This window comes from Aythya ferina, assembly GCF_964211825.1.
Source record: "Aythya ferina genome assembly, chromosome: 4".
In the NCBI taxonomy this organism is placed as follows: Eukaryota; Metazoa; Chordata; class Aves; order Anseriformes; family Anatidae; genus Aythya; species Aythya ferina.
The window spans coordinates 76,329,078-76,342,503 of record NC_140300.1 but is presented as its reverse complement, the minus strand read 5'-3'; the positions used below and the strand labels follow the sequence as shown (position 1 = coordinate 76,342,503).

General features: G+C 43.1%; 1 protein-coding gene across 2 annotated transcripts in view; it reads left to right on the top strand.

Moving 5' to 3' along the window:
* The window catches only part of PRSS12 (serine protease 12), a 52,327-nt gene extending 38,933 nt beyond the window's left edge, over window positions 1-13,394 (top strand). Inside the window, exons 12-14 of one of the 2 annotated variants that reach the window (XR_014692602.1) lie at window positions 5,422-5,702; window positions 10,553-11,376; window positions 12,068-13,394. Coding sequence is in view for 1 of the 2 variants with exons in the window: in XM_084517921.1 (XP_084374047.1) it covers window positions 5,422-5,702; window positions 10,553-10,860 (589 nt within the window). In the remaining variant the exon portion in view is untranslated. Of the gene's footprint in view, window positions 1-5,421; window positions 5,703-10,552 lie in introns of both variants that reach the window. The other variant, XM_084517921.1, reaches the window with a different exon arrangement.
* Window positions 13,395-13,426: the final 32 nt, after the last annotated feature.

Below are 13,426 nucleotides of genomic sequence, written 5' to 3'. Positions count from 1 at the left end.
TGGTGAAGGAGGAAGGCAGAGTGACCCAGGAGGATACAGGGGTGGTGAAGGAGAAAGGGAGAGTAAGCAAGTAAGGAAAAATATCCTCCCCTTTCCCCTCCACAGATTGACTCTCTAATGGAGAAAAACAATAGGTATAATTGCTAATAGTTCCCAAGATGCTGTTTCCAAAGTACAGAGTCCACGATGTTACTGAGTATAAATACCAAGTTAGAGTCATGACCAGATATCTTATCGTCTCATAAGCCATTGCTATAACACTTAGTACCATAATGGTCTGAAACCAGGGCCCGGAGAGGAGAAACAACACTACAGAGAGCAAATACGGAAAATAATGTACTATAATACTCAATTTGGAAAACAGGCGCAGCAGAGTTGTGATTAAAGCAATCAGCATCATGACAAGTGACTATTAAGCAGGTCTAATCCTTACACCAATTTTAGTTTAACACACTCTGATCAGATCTGCCGTTATCTCAACCTTTCGGGCCCCACGTTGGGCGCCAAAAAGACTGTCGTGGTTTAACCCGACCGGCAGCTAAACACCACGCAGCCGTTCGCTCACCCTCCCCCCTCCCTCTCTGGGACGGGGGAGAGAAATGGAAAGTGAAGCCCGTGAGTTGAGATAAAGACAGTTTAATAAGACAGGGAAAAAAAAATAACAAAATAATAATAACAATAATAATAATGATGATACAACGGTGATAATACGAAAGTAATAATAGTATGTACAAACAAGTGATGCACAATGCAATTGCTCACCACCCGCTGACCGATGCCCAGCCTAACCCCGAGCAGTCCGGCCCCCTCCCCCCGGCTAGCCACCCCTATATATTGTTTAGCATGACGTCAGATGGTATGGAATACCCCTTTGGCTAGTTTGGGTCACCTGTCCTGGGTCTGTCCCCTCCCAGCTCTTACTGCACCCCCCAGCCTGCCCGTTGGCAGGACAGAGCAAAGGCTGAGATGTCCTTGGCTTAGTATAAGCACTGCTCTGCAACAATTAAAGCATCGGGGTGTTATCAGCACTCTTCTCATTCTAAGCCAAAACACAGCATTCCACCAGCTACTAGGAAGAAAATTAATTCTGTGCTAACTGAAACCAGGACAGATGCTTAAATGGAATGTCATCACACAGTTATGAAATTTTAGTGGAAAAATATAACTGAAGGAGATGTCAATAACAAACCCATAACTCTTCCACCTCCTATACTAAGTGGGGGTTTTACATTTAAGTTAGAATATTTGAAGGGAAAATAATACAAAGCCATTTTACTGCAACAGTAAGGGAAGTATTTCTGTGCCAGCTTCCTTTTTGTAATTTACTCTAGGGAAATAGATCCTACAAAGTTGGCTAACGCACCAGCTGAGGGTGTTTGTAATCTCACCCTGTGCAAGGAGTGACACTCAGTCGACTGCATAATCCACCCCAGTGCTATTACACACTTAGATGCCGTTCATCACTTCCGTTCTGCAAATAGATTTCGTAACAGTGAACGAAGACTGCTTAATCACAGAATCACAGAATTGTAGGGGTTGGAAGGGACCTCAAAAGATCATCGGGTCCAACCCCCCTGCCAACGCAGGTTCCTTACAGCAGGCTGCCCAGGTAGGCGTCCAGACAGGCCTCGAATATCTCCAGAGAAGGAGACTCCACAACCTCCCTGGGCAGCCTGTCCCAGTGCTCTGTCACCCTCACCGTGAAGAAGTTCTTTCGCATGTTGGTGCAGAACTTCCTGTGCTCTATCTTGTGGCCATTACCACTTGTCCTGTCCTCGCAAGCCACTGAAAAGAGGTTGGCCAAATTCCCCTGTCTCCCACACCTCAGGTATTTATACACATAGATGAGATCCCCTCTCAGTCTTCTCTTCTCCAGGCTGAACAGAGCCAGGTCTTTCAGCCTTTCCTCATAGGGAAGATGCCCTCCATGACAGTGTTCCAGTCGTGCAAGCTGTCCCACATTTCTGTGATTGCAACGAGATTGTGGCCCTGCAACTGAACACAGATCTTGAGCTCATCCTGTTTATTTCCCATGCTCCGCACATTGGTATACAGGCACATTAGGGAAGCAGCAGGCACAGTTACCTCTGGAGGGATGCAAGAAGATTCCGGACGGGGTACCAGGATCATTACTTTCTCTGAGGAGCCCTCGGACGATCCTATGGGTCAACTCAGAGGTTTTTCCGTACTATTTTCAAGAGTGACAGCAGTGACAACTTACCCCAGCCCTTCTCTGTCACTTTTAGCTCCCCTCCCTTCCCCCGTCAAACCTAGTTTAAAGCCCTGGTAATCAGCCCAGAGAGCTTGCTCCCCAATACACTGTGCACCCTGAGCATTCAGCTTCCTGTCTCACACTGCCCTCATCCACTTTGGAGGGGGGCACAGAGCTGTGCTGTCAATTCTGCAGGTGAGTGCTTTATTCCCCTGCTACCCAAGTTTCACAGAGGACCAATGCATTCATCAGCTTACATAAGAAAATGAACTACTGGTGTCTGTCAGTTCAGTTTTCACAGTGTATTCAAACTGCCTTGTACATGTATATCATAGTGATATGTCTTCGGTCAAAGAAGTGAGCACGTTACGGGTACTGACATGAAAAAAAGATGGCCAAAGCAACCAATACAGAGTCCAAAGCATAACTAGAGAAATAGTATTTCCCCCCTAATTTTTACTTTTCTATATGAAAGTTTCTAACTTGGAATGCTAAAGCATTACTGAAAAGTATTTCTCATGGGCCAGGAAAACTTGCTTTTCAAGTGTATCCATATGTAAACATGTTAAATTAAACTTTGAATAATAGTTTCTCAAAATTTCCAGAAGTAACAATGAGCAAATATAGAGAACCTATTCAGTACAAACTGACACAGCAATATCCAAGGCATTTTACTGTAAAGATGCACAAGTTACAAAAAATCCACTTTCACAGAAATAACACTAGAAAAAAAGCTGTGTGAAGTAATGCCTATACTACATAATATTTTAACTTAATGAAAATGCACAGCTTTCTCCTTTATAAAGGAAAGCCACATAGTTGGCAAAAGGAAAAGAGAACATGATGAAACTCACCCAAGGTTACAGAATAGATCACAGCACTGCTATTAAAAAAAAAAAAAAAAAAGTGTTTTCAATCCAGTGCCAGATTATACTTTTCCTGGCTCCCACATAATAGCTAAGAGTAATGATACTGTAAGGGTAGACTGAGAAGAGCATACTGTCTCAGCAAAGTACAGTGTGATTAGCCTTTTCTGGTGTAATAGATGTGGTAACAGGGACCCAACAGGGGATTCACCAGTTTCAGAGCAGAAATTCCTGGCAGGTGGCAGATGGCAAGGATTTTGACAGATTATCTGTAGGGATGCAGAATTTAGGATTTCACTGACGTCATACTTCAGATGGACAAATATGACCATACATATGACTCCAGAAACTAGTTAAGACCTATCAATCTTTATTACTCTGAAAAAAATCCTTAAGAGCAAAAAAAAGTAAAAACAATGTGCTAATTCTGCTCCCATGGAATTGCACCATATATTCTATCAGGAAAAGAACTAACTGTGAGGTCTTAGTGAGCTTTTAAAATGAAAAAATAACCAACCAACCAACCAAAAAAACAAGAGACAGACTAATCTAGAAATGAGAAAGTGAGATCTAATGCACGAGAGTGAGATACATTCAAGTGTTTTTTGTTTGATTTTGGTTAAAGAAGCTTACAAAAAAATACTTCTAGAAATTTCAAGGAGCTGGAGTCAGAATCCAAGCTTTTGCCTTTTCTAATGTCTTATTCATGCTCTGATTTCTTAATGGAAATACCTACTGAAAACTGAAGGAGTGATAAATTATAAAATGGTAGGACTTTTGTGGTCAAAATAGAAAGATTATTAGCAGTGTGATACATACAGAGCTTTTGTTCTTATATATCTTTATAGTAAACTTACTGAAACACAAATCATTTGACGTATTTTTTTTCAGGTAGGAAATAAACAATGTGGTTGGTTGAATACACAACTCATTTTTTTCTCTTTCTCCCTCTGAGACTAAAATCAACATGGATACTTGTTCAACACTTCTGTAAACATTAAAAATTCTGCATCAGTCACAACTCTTTACTTCCAGCTGCTATACAGTTTTGATTTCCAACCAGAAAATTCAGTATATCTAAAGAGTGAGTGCTTCACACATACTACAAAGGATGACTTGGCAAGTTTTTTTGTGGCAGACAAGTGACTCCATTTTTCCTACACAAGTCATCTTCAGATGAATAAATGTTTGGTCGTTGCCTGCAGCCTTCTTTTCTTACAAGCCTAGAAGTGAAATTATGCTCATACAAGACCTGAGGGAGACATGCAGAATTGAAAAGAAAGCTCTGCAGGTAGCCATGGATGCAACTTGCAATTAGAAGAAATATTCCATGGTATGTTGTTCAGAAGCACTCTAATGTTCCTGCTTTGCCCACTATTCCTCAAGCAAGTTTTAGTACGCTATGGAGATCAACAGATTGCCAGAAGGTATTAAAAAAAGTGCAGTTTAGAAGGTGACTGAACATTGTGGGCTACTTCCTGCACATGTACTACAAATTTCCCATTGAAGGCTATATGGGAATGGGAGAAGTCAAAGCAAAAATATTTGGGCAAGCTTAGTCAGATTTTAAAATAAATAAATACACTCAACACTACTCCCTTGTTTGCATTTTCCTGAGAAGGTCTGTGTGCCCTGTAATTCAAAATCTCCAAAGGCATGCATAAAAAAATGTTATTTCAGCCACAGTAATCACCGCTAAAGTATTTACCATTTAGTCTTAAATGCTGAATAGATTGGGGTCATAATAACAAATCTGACTTAAAGGCTTTCTGTCACTTTGAGAATAGGTGTTCATAATTCACATAGACTTCATTTTCCTTAACATACCTTTAGTTAACCAAAGATGTTTTTATCAGGTTATCTGTCTCTAGAATTAAAAGAGCATTTTCCTTCCTCAAGATTTTTCACAGCCAACCTACAAAGCTAGCTTGAATACTGTTTTCATTTCAGTAATTATTTAGGGCATTACAATGATGTTAAGTACTCAACTTTTTGTTAGAATCACTGGCAGTTTGTGTTACCCTTACTAAATACATTTATAACACACACTTTGGTTGCACCTTTGAAGTTAAGTGCCAGTCAAAGCGAATGGCTGTAAGAAACCGCGCATATGTAAACATACAGAAAGGAACATCAGCTAATCTGGAATGCCAGGAAAAGTTAGAAGGTACTCTTTAGGAGACACTTGAACTTCAAGTAATATAGTATAGTAAGTAATACTTAACAGTATTGCTCGTAAGAAAAAACACAACAATGTTGGTATTGCTATATGTGAGGAATAAAGACACTGATCAAATCTGACTTTGCATGAGCAAGCCCTGTTTGCTTTAATCTCAATCTCAGGTATGGCAATAACACTCGGAACTACGCTGTGCGAGTGGGAGATTATCATACGCTGGTACCAGAAGAGTACGAGGAAGAAATCGGAGTCCAACAGATTGTGATACATAAAGAGTACAGGCCTGACAGCAGCGACTATGACATTGCACTGGTGAGGCTACAGGGCCCGGAGGAACAGTGTGCCAGATTCAGTACCCATGTCTTACCTGCCTGCCTGCCCTTATGGAGAGAGAGACCACAGAAAACTGCTCCTAGATGTTACATCACAGGATGGGGTGACACAGGTAAAAGTGTTTTAATGATTTCCACCCTCTGATCTTGCTACCTGAGGCTGCTAACTGAAAAAAAGGAAATTGAACACTTGAAGTGAGGAAATGCAAAAAGTAACAATTTTACTCTTTTTATATACAGAAATATTTTCTCTCCTGGTCCTGAAACAGGAAGGACAACGCTTTGTTTAGTGAATTTAGTTTGTGCTTGAGAAGTGGTGATTAACCATGTCATACAAACCAGTTGGTATAATGGCCTCATTAAGATCGACAAGCACGAAGGAAAGGCTTATTTGCTGCCTGGCACACCCTGAATAACAGCATATCACCTCCCCCTTCCCCAAACGTAACTAGCAGCTCTAATATTCTTAGGGTTTTTAGGTGAGTACAAGAGATACTTGAGAAAGGCTATCTAAATTACTCTGCTTCGATGGAGGCATGGATAGAAAATAAATACATAGTAGAATTTCAAGTAACATTTTTAGCCTCTCTTGTTACCATTGACATTTTTAATCAGCAGCTGGATTTATATGAGAAAAGATCTTGCCAAATCTTGAGAGCCTCAATACAACCTGCAATCCAGGTTTCTGGAATAAACTAGCTAGTCATTTTTTAGGTCAATACAGGACTATTATTCTTCAAGGGTCTTTCTCCTTAAAATATTTTACAAGTTAATAAACACACTTCACTGTCATGTTTTTGTGAGGTTGAATACGGTGCAAGAGAGCAACCACACTTGCTGCTTTGTTCCACTGATTCACTTGAACTGGCAGAGGCAAGGCCAAGTATCAGTTCTTCCTCTTTCTATGCATCAAACTGTATGGACAGCTGTCTAGGTCAGTGTACTACAAGGAGATAAAATTGTAGGTCTGTTTTTTTTTTTTTTTTTTCTTTCCTTGTTTGTTTTTCTTTTCTAAGAACCACAGAATCACAGAATTTCTAGGTTGGAAGAGACCTCAAGATCATCGAGTCCAGCCTCTACCTAACGCTAACAATCCCCACTAAACCATATCCCTAAGCTCTACGTCTAAACGTCTTTTAAAGACTTCCAGGGATGGTGACTCCACCACTTCCCTGGGCAGCCTGTTCCAGTGTCCAACAACCCTTTCAGTAAAGAAGTTCTTCCTAACATCTAACCTAAAACTCCCCTGGCGCAACTTAAGCCCATTCCCCCTCGTCCTGTCACCAGGCACATGGGAGAACAGGCCAACCCCCACCACGCTACAGCCTCCTTTAAGGTATCTGTAGAGAGCGGTAAGGTCACCCCTGAGCCTCCTTTTCTCCAGGCTGAACAAGCCCAGCTCCCTCAGCCGCTCCTCATAGGACTTGTTCTCCAGGCCCCTCACCAGCTTCGTCGCCCTTCTCTGGACCCGCTCAAGCACCTCCATGTCCTTCTTGTAGCGAGGGGCCCAAAACTGAACACAGTACTCGAGGTGCAGCCTCACCAGAGCTGAGTACAGGGGGACGATCACCTCGCTAGCCCTGCTGGCCACACTGTTTCTTATGCAAGCCAGGATGCCGTTGGCCTTCTTGGCCACCTGAGCACACTGCTGGCTCATATTCAGCCGGCTATCCACCATCACTCCCAGGTCCTTCTCTGCCTGGCAGCTCTCCAACCACTCCTCTCCCAGCCTGTAGCTCTGCTTGGGGTTATTGCATCCCAGGTGGAGGACCCGGCACTTGGCCTTGTCGAACTTCATGCAGTTGACCTCAGCCCATCGGTGCAGCCTATCCAGATCCTCCTGCAGAGCCTTCCTACCCTGGAGCAGATTGACACACGCACCTAACTTGGTGTCATCTGCAATCTTACTGAGGGTGCACTCGATGCCCTCGTCCAGATCCTTGATGAAGATATTAAAGAGGACTGGCCCCAGCACCGAGACCTGGGGGACGCCACTAGTGACTGGCCTCCAACTGGACTTGGCTCCATTCACCACGACTCTTTGGGCCCGGCTATCCAGCCAGTTTCTAAGCCAACGAAGCACGCGCCAATCCAAGCCAAGAGCAGCCAGTTTCTTGAGGAGAATGCTGTGGGAAGACAGTGTCAAAAGCCTTGCTGAAGTCAAGGTAGACCGCATCCACAGCCTTTCCCTTGTCCACCCAGCGCGTCACTTTGTCATAGAAGAAGATCAGGTTCGTCAAGCAGGACCTGCCTTTCATAAACCCATGCTGACTGGGCCTGATCGCCTGCTTGCCCTGCAAGTGCCGCATGATGACTCTCAAGAGGATCTGCTCCATGAGCTTCCCTGGTACTGAGGTCAAACTGACAGGCCTGTAGTTTCCCGGGTCTGCCCTCCGGCCCTTCTTGTAGATGGGCGTCACATTTGTTAGCTGCCAGTCAACTGGGACCTCCCCCAATAGCCAGGACTGCTGATAAATGATGGATAGTGGCTTGGCCAGCTCCTCTGCCAGTTCACTCACTACCCTTGGGTGGATCCCATCTGGCCCCATCGACTTGTGCACATCCAAGTGCCGTACCAGGTCACCAACCAGTTCTTCATGGATAGTGAGGGCCACATCCTGCTCCCCCTCCCCTTCCACCAGCTCAGGGTACTGGGTATCCAGAGAACAACTGGTATTGCCGCTAAAGACTGAGGCGAAGAAGGCATTAAGCACCTCCGCCTTTTCCTCATCTCTTGTAACTAAGTTTCCCCCCGCATCCAGTAAAGGATGGAGATTCTCCTTAGTCTTCCTTTTTGTGTTGATGTATTTATAAAAACGTTTTTTGTTATCTTTAACGGCAGTAGCCAGATTGAGTTCCAGATGAGCTTTGGCCTTCCTAATTTTGTCCCTGCACAGCCTCGCTACATCCTTAAAGTCCTCCCTAGTGGCCTGCCCACTTTTCCAAAGATTATAAACCCTCTTTTTTCTCCTAAGCTCAAGCCACAATTCTCTGTTGAGCCAGGCTGGTCTTCTTCCCCGCTGGCTCGTCTTTGGGCACGTGGGGACAGACCGCTCCTGTGCCATTAAGATTTCCCTCTTGAAGAGCGCCCAGCCTTCCTGGACTCCTCTGCCCTTCAGAACCGCCTCCCAAGGGACTCCACCAACCAGTGTCCTGAGCAGCTCAAAGTCAGCCGTCCGAAAGTCCAATACAGCGGTTTTACTGGTCCCCTTCCTGGCCTCGCCAAGAATAGTGAACTCCACCATTGCGTGGTCACTCTGCCCAAGACAGCTCCCGACAATCACATCCTCCACCAGTCCTTCTCTGTTTGTGAAGAGAAGGTCTAGCGGGGCACCACCCCTGGTAGGTTCACTAACCAGCTGCGTCAGGAAGCTATCTTCCACGCTCTCCAGAAACCTCCTAGACTGCTTTCTCAGGGCTGTGTTGTGCTTCCAGGATATGTCAGGGAAGTTGAAGTCCCCCATGAGTACAAGAGCTAATGATTTCGCAACTTCTGTCAGCTGCCTGTAGAACTCCTCATCCGTCTCCTCATTCTGGTTCAGTGGTCTATAGCAGACCCCGACCAGGACACTAGCCTTGTTGTCCCTGCTGATCCTAACCCAAAGGGACTCGACCTTGTCATTCCCAGCCTCGAGTTCTACAACATCGAAAGACTCTCTAATATAGAGAGCCACACCACCACCCCTTCTGTGCTGCCTGTCCCTTCTATAGAGCTTATAGCCAGGCATTGCAGCACTCCAGTCATGAGACTGGTCCCACCACGTCTCTGTGATGGCAACCAAGTCGTAGCCTGCGTGCTGCACGATGGCTTCCGGCTCCTCCTGTTTGTTACCCATGCTGCGTTCATTGGTGTAGATGCACTTCAGCTGGGCCATTACCTTATCCCCCAGCCTTGCCATTGCTCCCCCTGGCACAGCCCCAACAATCCTAGCCTCAGCCCCATCCCCCTTCCTACCTAGTTTAAAGCCCTCTCAATGAGCCCTGCCAGCTCCTGGCCCAGGATCCTTTTTCCCATAAAAGATAGGGACCCATCTGAGGCCATCAGGCCAGGTGCTGAGTAAAGTGCCCCATGGTCAAAAAACCCAAGATTTCTGCGTTGGCACCAGCCCCGGAGCCACGTGTTTATCAGGTGGGCTTTCCGTGTCCTCTCTGTACCCCTCCCTGCCACCGTAGGGATGGATGAAAACACCACCTGCACTCCTGCTCCATCCACTAACCGACCCAGCCCCCTAAAGTCTTGTTTGATAGCCTTCAGGCTTCTCTCTTCAATGTTGTCACTGCCCGCCTGGACTATCAAAAGAGGGTAATAGTCAGAGGGACGTACCATTTTTAATTCATTACTTAGCATTTTACACAATTCACTGAAAGTTCTGCAGCATTGTTTAGTTAGGGCATCTATTTAAGAAAACATTAGCCATTGCAGTAATTGCCTCTAATTATGGTAAGAAATTACATAATTGCAGTGCTTCAGCTGAAATTTCATCTCACTATGTGAGTCATACTTAAGTCACAACCAGTAGGATTTTACCTTAGGAAAAAAAAAAAAAAACAAACAACTTTCCACTAGCTTTCGTTTCCCATGTTTCCAATGGAAAAAAAGGTGCAAGCTAGAGAGAGAAAAAAAAAAAAAAAAAAGCCCCATTGAAGTTTTAAAGCATATATTCTAAAAGTCACAAAAAGTGTGTTTGTAACACAATAAATTCAAACCTTGGCAGAAGCCAGTGAGATTTACATGAGGTGTAAAGCTACATCTTAAACTCTGAGCTTTTTTTTAAAAAAAGTGTCTTTCTATATTTACAATCTTGTATGCAACGCACAATTTTTTTTCAATACTTATTATTATTTTCAGTACACTTAATGCTGAAACAGTGAAAAGGATTGACAGCATAAATTGGATCCAATGCTATTTATGTTTCTGAGACAAAGCATCATACTGAGACAGTAACTTGAGTCCTCTTTTCAGGAAGGGCTTATTCAAGAACCTTACAACAAGCTGCCATCCCCTTACTTCCCAAGAGGGTATGTGAAGAGCGTTATAAAAGGAGATTCACGGGAAGAATGCTCTGTGCTGGAAACGTCCAGGAACAGAAACGTGTCGACAGCTGTCAAGGAGACAGCGGGGGACCGCTGATGTGCGAACGCCCAGGGGAAAGCTGGGTCGTGTTTGGTGTGACCTCTTGGGGCTATGGCTGCGGAGTGAAAGATTCTCCAGGTGTCTACACCAAAGTTTCATCTTTTGTCCCCTGGATAAAAAGCGTGACCAAACTATGAATGTCCTTAATCAAAACCAAACTGGATTAACAAGGTTTGAGGCAGGACAGCTTGAACAGCAGAGTGCACACAGCTGGGGCCCACAGTGGGTGGAAACACACATTTTCCTGATTCACGTGGTGTTTCTGTTTTTGTTACATCCAAGCTGTATACACACAACCTTTCCAGTCAGGGACTACTATGCAAACAAAATCCTTCTGTTTTGAGGAAGTTTATATTGCATGAACAAGTTACCATGCACCTATGATAAGTGGAAAAGTGACCTCCAGCTTAGAATAATGTTGGAGCAGGCCAGCTGGAGAGGTCCTTTTCAGACTCGCTGTTCATGGGAAGCTCCGAGCTACTTATGCTCCAAGATTTTCTGGAACTAATTACACATCTCAGAGTTCATTTTCAGTCTAGTTTGTTTCATCAGTTCTTGACTGGTTTCTTATTATTCCTATGATCTTATACTCAGCTTTCTGGTTTGGACTCATGTTTCATTAGTTGATGAGACCATGAACAGGGCGATTCTTGGTAAGTAATTTTATGTATTAAGTGCTAGAAGGAAAGTAAGTGTCAATAGTCAGATGCCCAGCTAGCCTGATAAACATTATTACAGCTTAGTTCATAAAGCACATTCCCAAGTGAAGCAGGTAGTATGCTGGAAGGTAGTTTCCCTACAAAGCTTCCCTCCACAGTTATAAGAGTGAGATCAAGGAGGTGTTCAGACAATGCCTATCTTAAAAGGTCTATGAAGTCTTAAACTACTGTTTTCTACGGTAGTTTGTAGAAACAGTAGTTTGTACAATACAGTGATTTGTGTAATACTTTGACAACATTCTCATGTTTAGGTGCAACACTGTTTCAGATCGGTCTCATAGGAAAAGTGTGAATTATCTGAAATCAGTAACCTCAAAAGTCTCTTTTTATCTTTTATCCAGTAACTGCTCAAATTAGTCAATAGTAATTTATGATACTACATGAAGAACTAGTTGTCATATGTTCTCTAATGCCCTCTTATATTCTAAATATCATTTAGCAATATCTATGAGCTACAGTTTTCAGTGACTTATAAAGTATTTATGTATCTTGATTCCCTGTGTTAATTCCTTTCACAAATACTTTCCTCAGGCTAAGAAAACCTTAATGGTTTATTATAAAAATGCACCAGTAAAAAGTGACTGTAATGTCAACACAAAAATTAAACAACTTACTATCTTTTCAGAAATGGCCGCCTCATTAAACTTAAAATCACAGGATCATTTGGGTTGGACGAGACCTTTGAGACCATCAGCTCCAACCACCAGCCTGACCTACTGAGTCCCACCACCAAACCACTTCCCTTCATTCCACGTCCACATGGCTCTTAAATACCTCCAGGGATGGGCACTCCCCCACTTCCCTGGGCAGCCCCACCCAATACCTGACTGCCTTCTCTGTGCAAAAATTCTTCCTAATGTCCAATCTAGTATTATCACAGAGAACAGAGGAAGCAATTACCATTTTAGTGCAACACTAATTGGGATCAGTCTTTCAGACAGTTAGCCTGAGACTAACTCCAGTCAACAGTGAACCATGAAAGTCCATACTACATCTGTAAGCTCTAAGGCCAACTGAACTGCCTCTAAGTGTACTCTGCATAGTACGTTTTTAACAAACAACCTTCTTAACATGACGAAATGAAAGCTGTGGGCCATGAAATACCCCAGTGAGACAAACATGGCAGATGTGTGGTACAAACTGTGACTACCAGTTACTGTTCTCCTGTGTTTCCTTTCCCCAGTCACTCAAGCTGTGACAGTATTGTGGCCTTTTGTGAACTAAGTAGGATGTTTGTATTTGTGTTGTAAGTGGGCATTCATTTATTTCTGTTTGCTTCTATGTCTCTGCTGTTGTAACAATATCCAAGACAACTTGATTTGCATACAAAAAGTGACAATGCTAGTGCAAGTGAGTGCATACTTAGCCCTCAATTTCTCTCCGACCTCAAATTTAGTCTTCAACTAGCTTAAATGTCTTGTTGGAACTGGTGCTAAAATAGTATACATGAGGTGCTTTTAGATTTTAGTTTTCTCTAATTCTGCACTATTGGATTAGTGTGAAGTATATTATTTAAAAACCTACCATAAAATTGTAGTACTATGATCACCTACTGGTAGACCTATGTGAAAGACTGCTAGTCAACTTCAGAACCACTGATAAAAGACCCATTATTTTGAGACTTGTGGTGAAATAGACTACATAGTGCAATACATGCGTGATGTACAGGGGAAATCATTTTAAGAGCTGCACGACAGAAGTACAATACGGAGAAGAAATTACATACTAAATGGAGTAAACATTTAGATTTAGTACTGTAGTTCATTAGTTTTTATCTTTTAATAGAATGCTTTAATAATTAGAATTTAAAATGTTGCACTACAGTTTCCATGCAAACAGCATGCCTTTTTTAGTTTCTAAAGAAAGTGAAATTGTCTTTATGTTATGCCATTCTCATTTTTGTTCACTGAGCCTGACGACATAAACGCATGCAATAAAAGCTGCCACACTGACTAGAACTTCTATACATATTGTACAAGCAGAT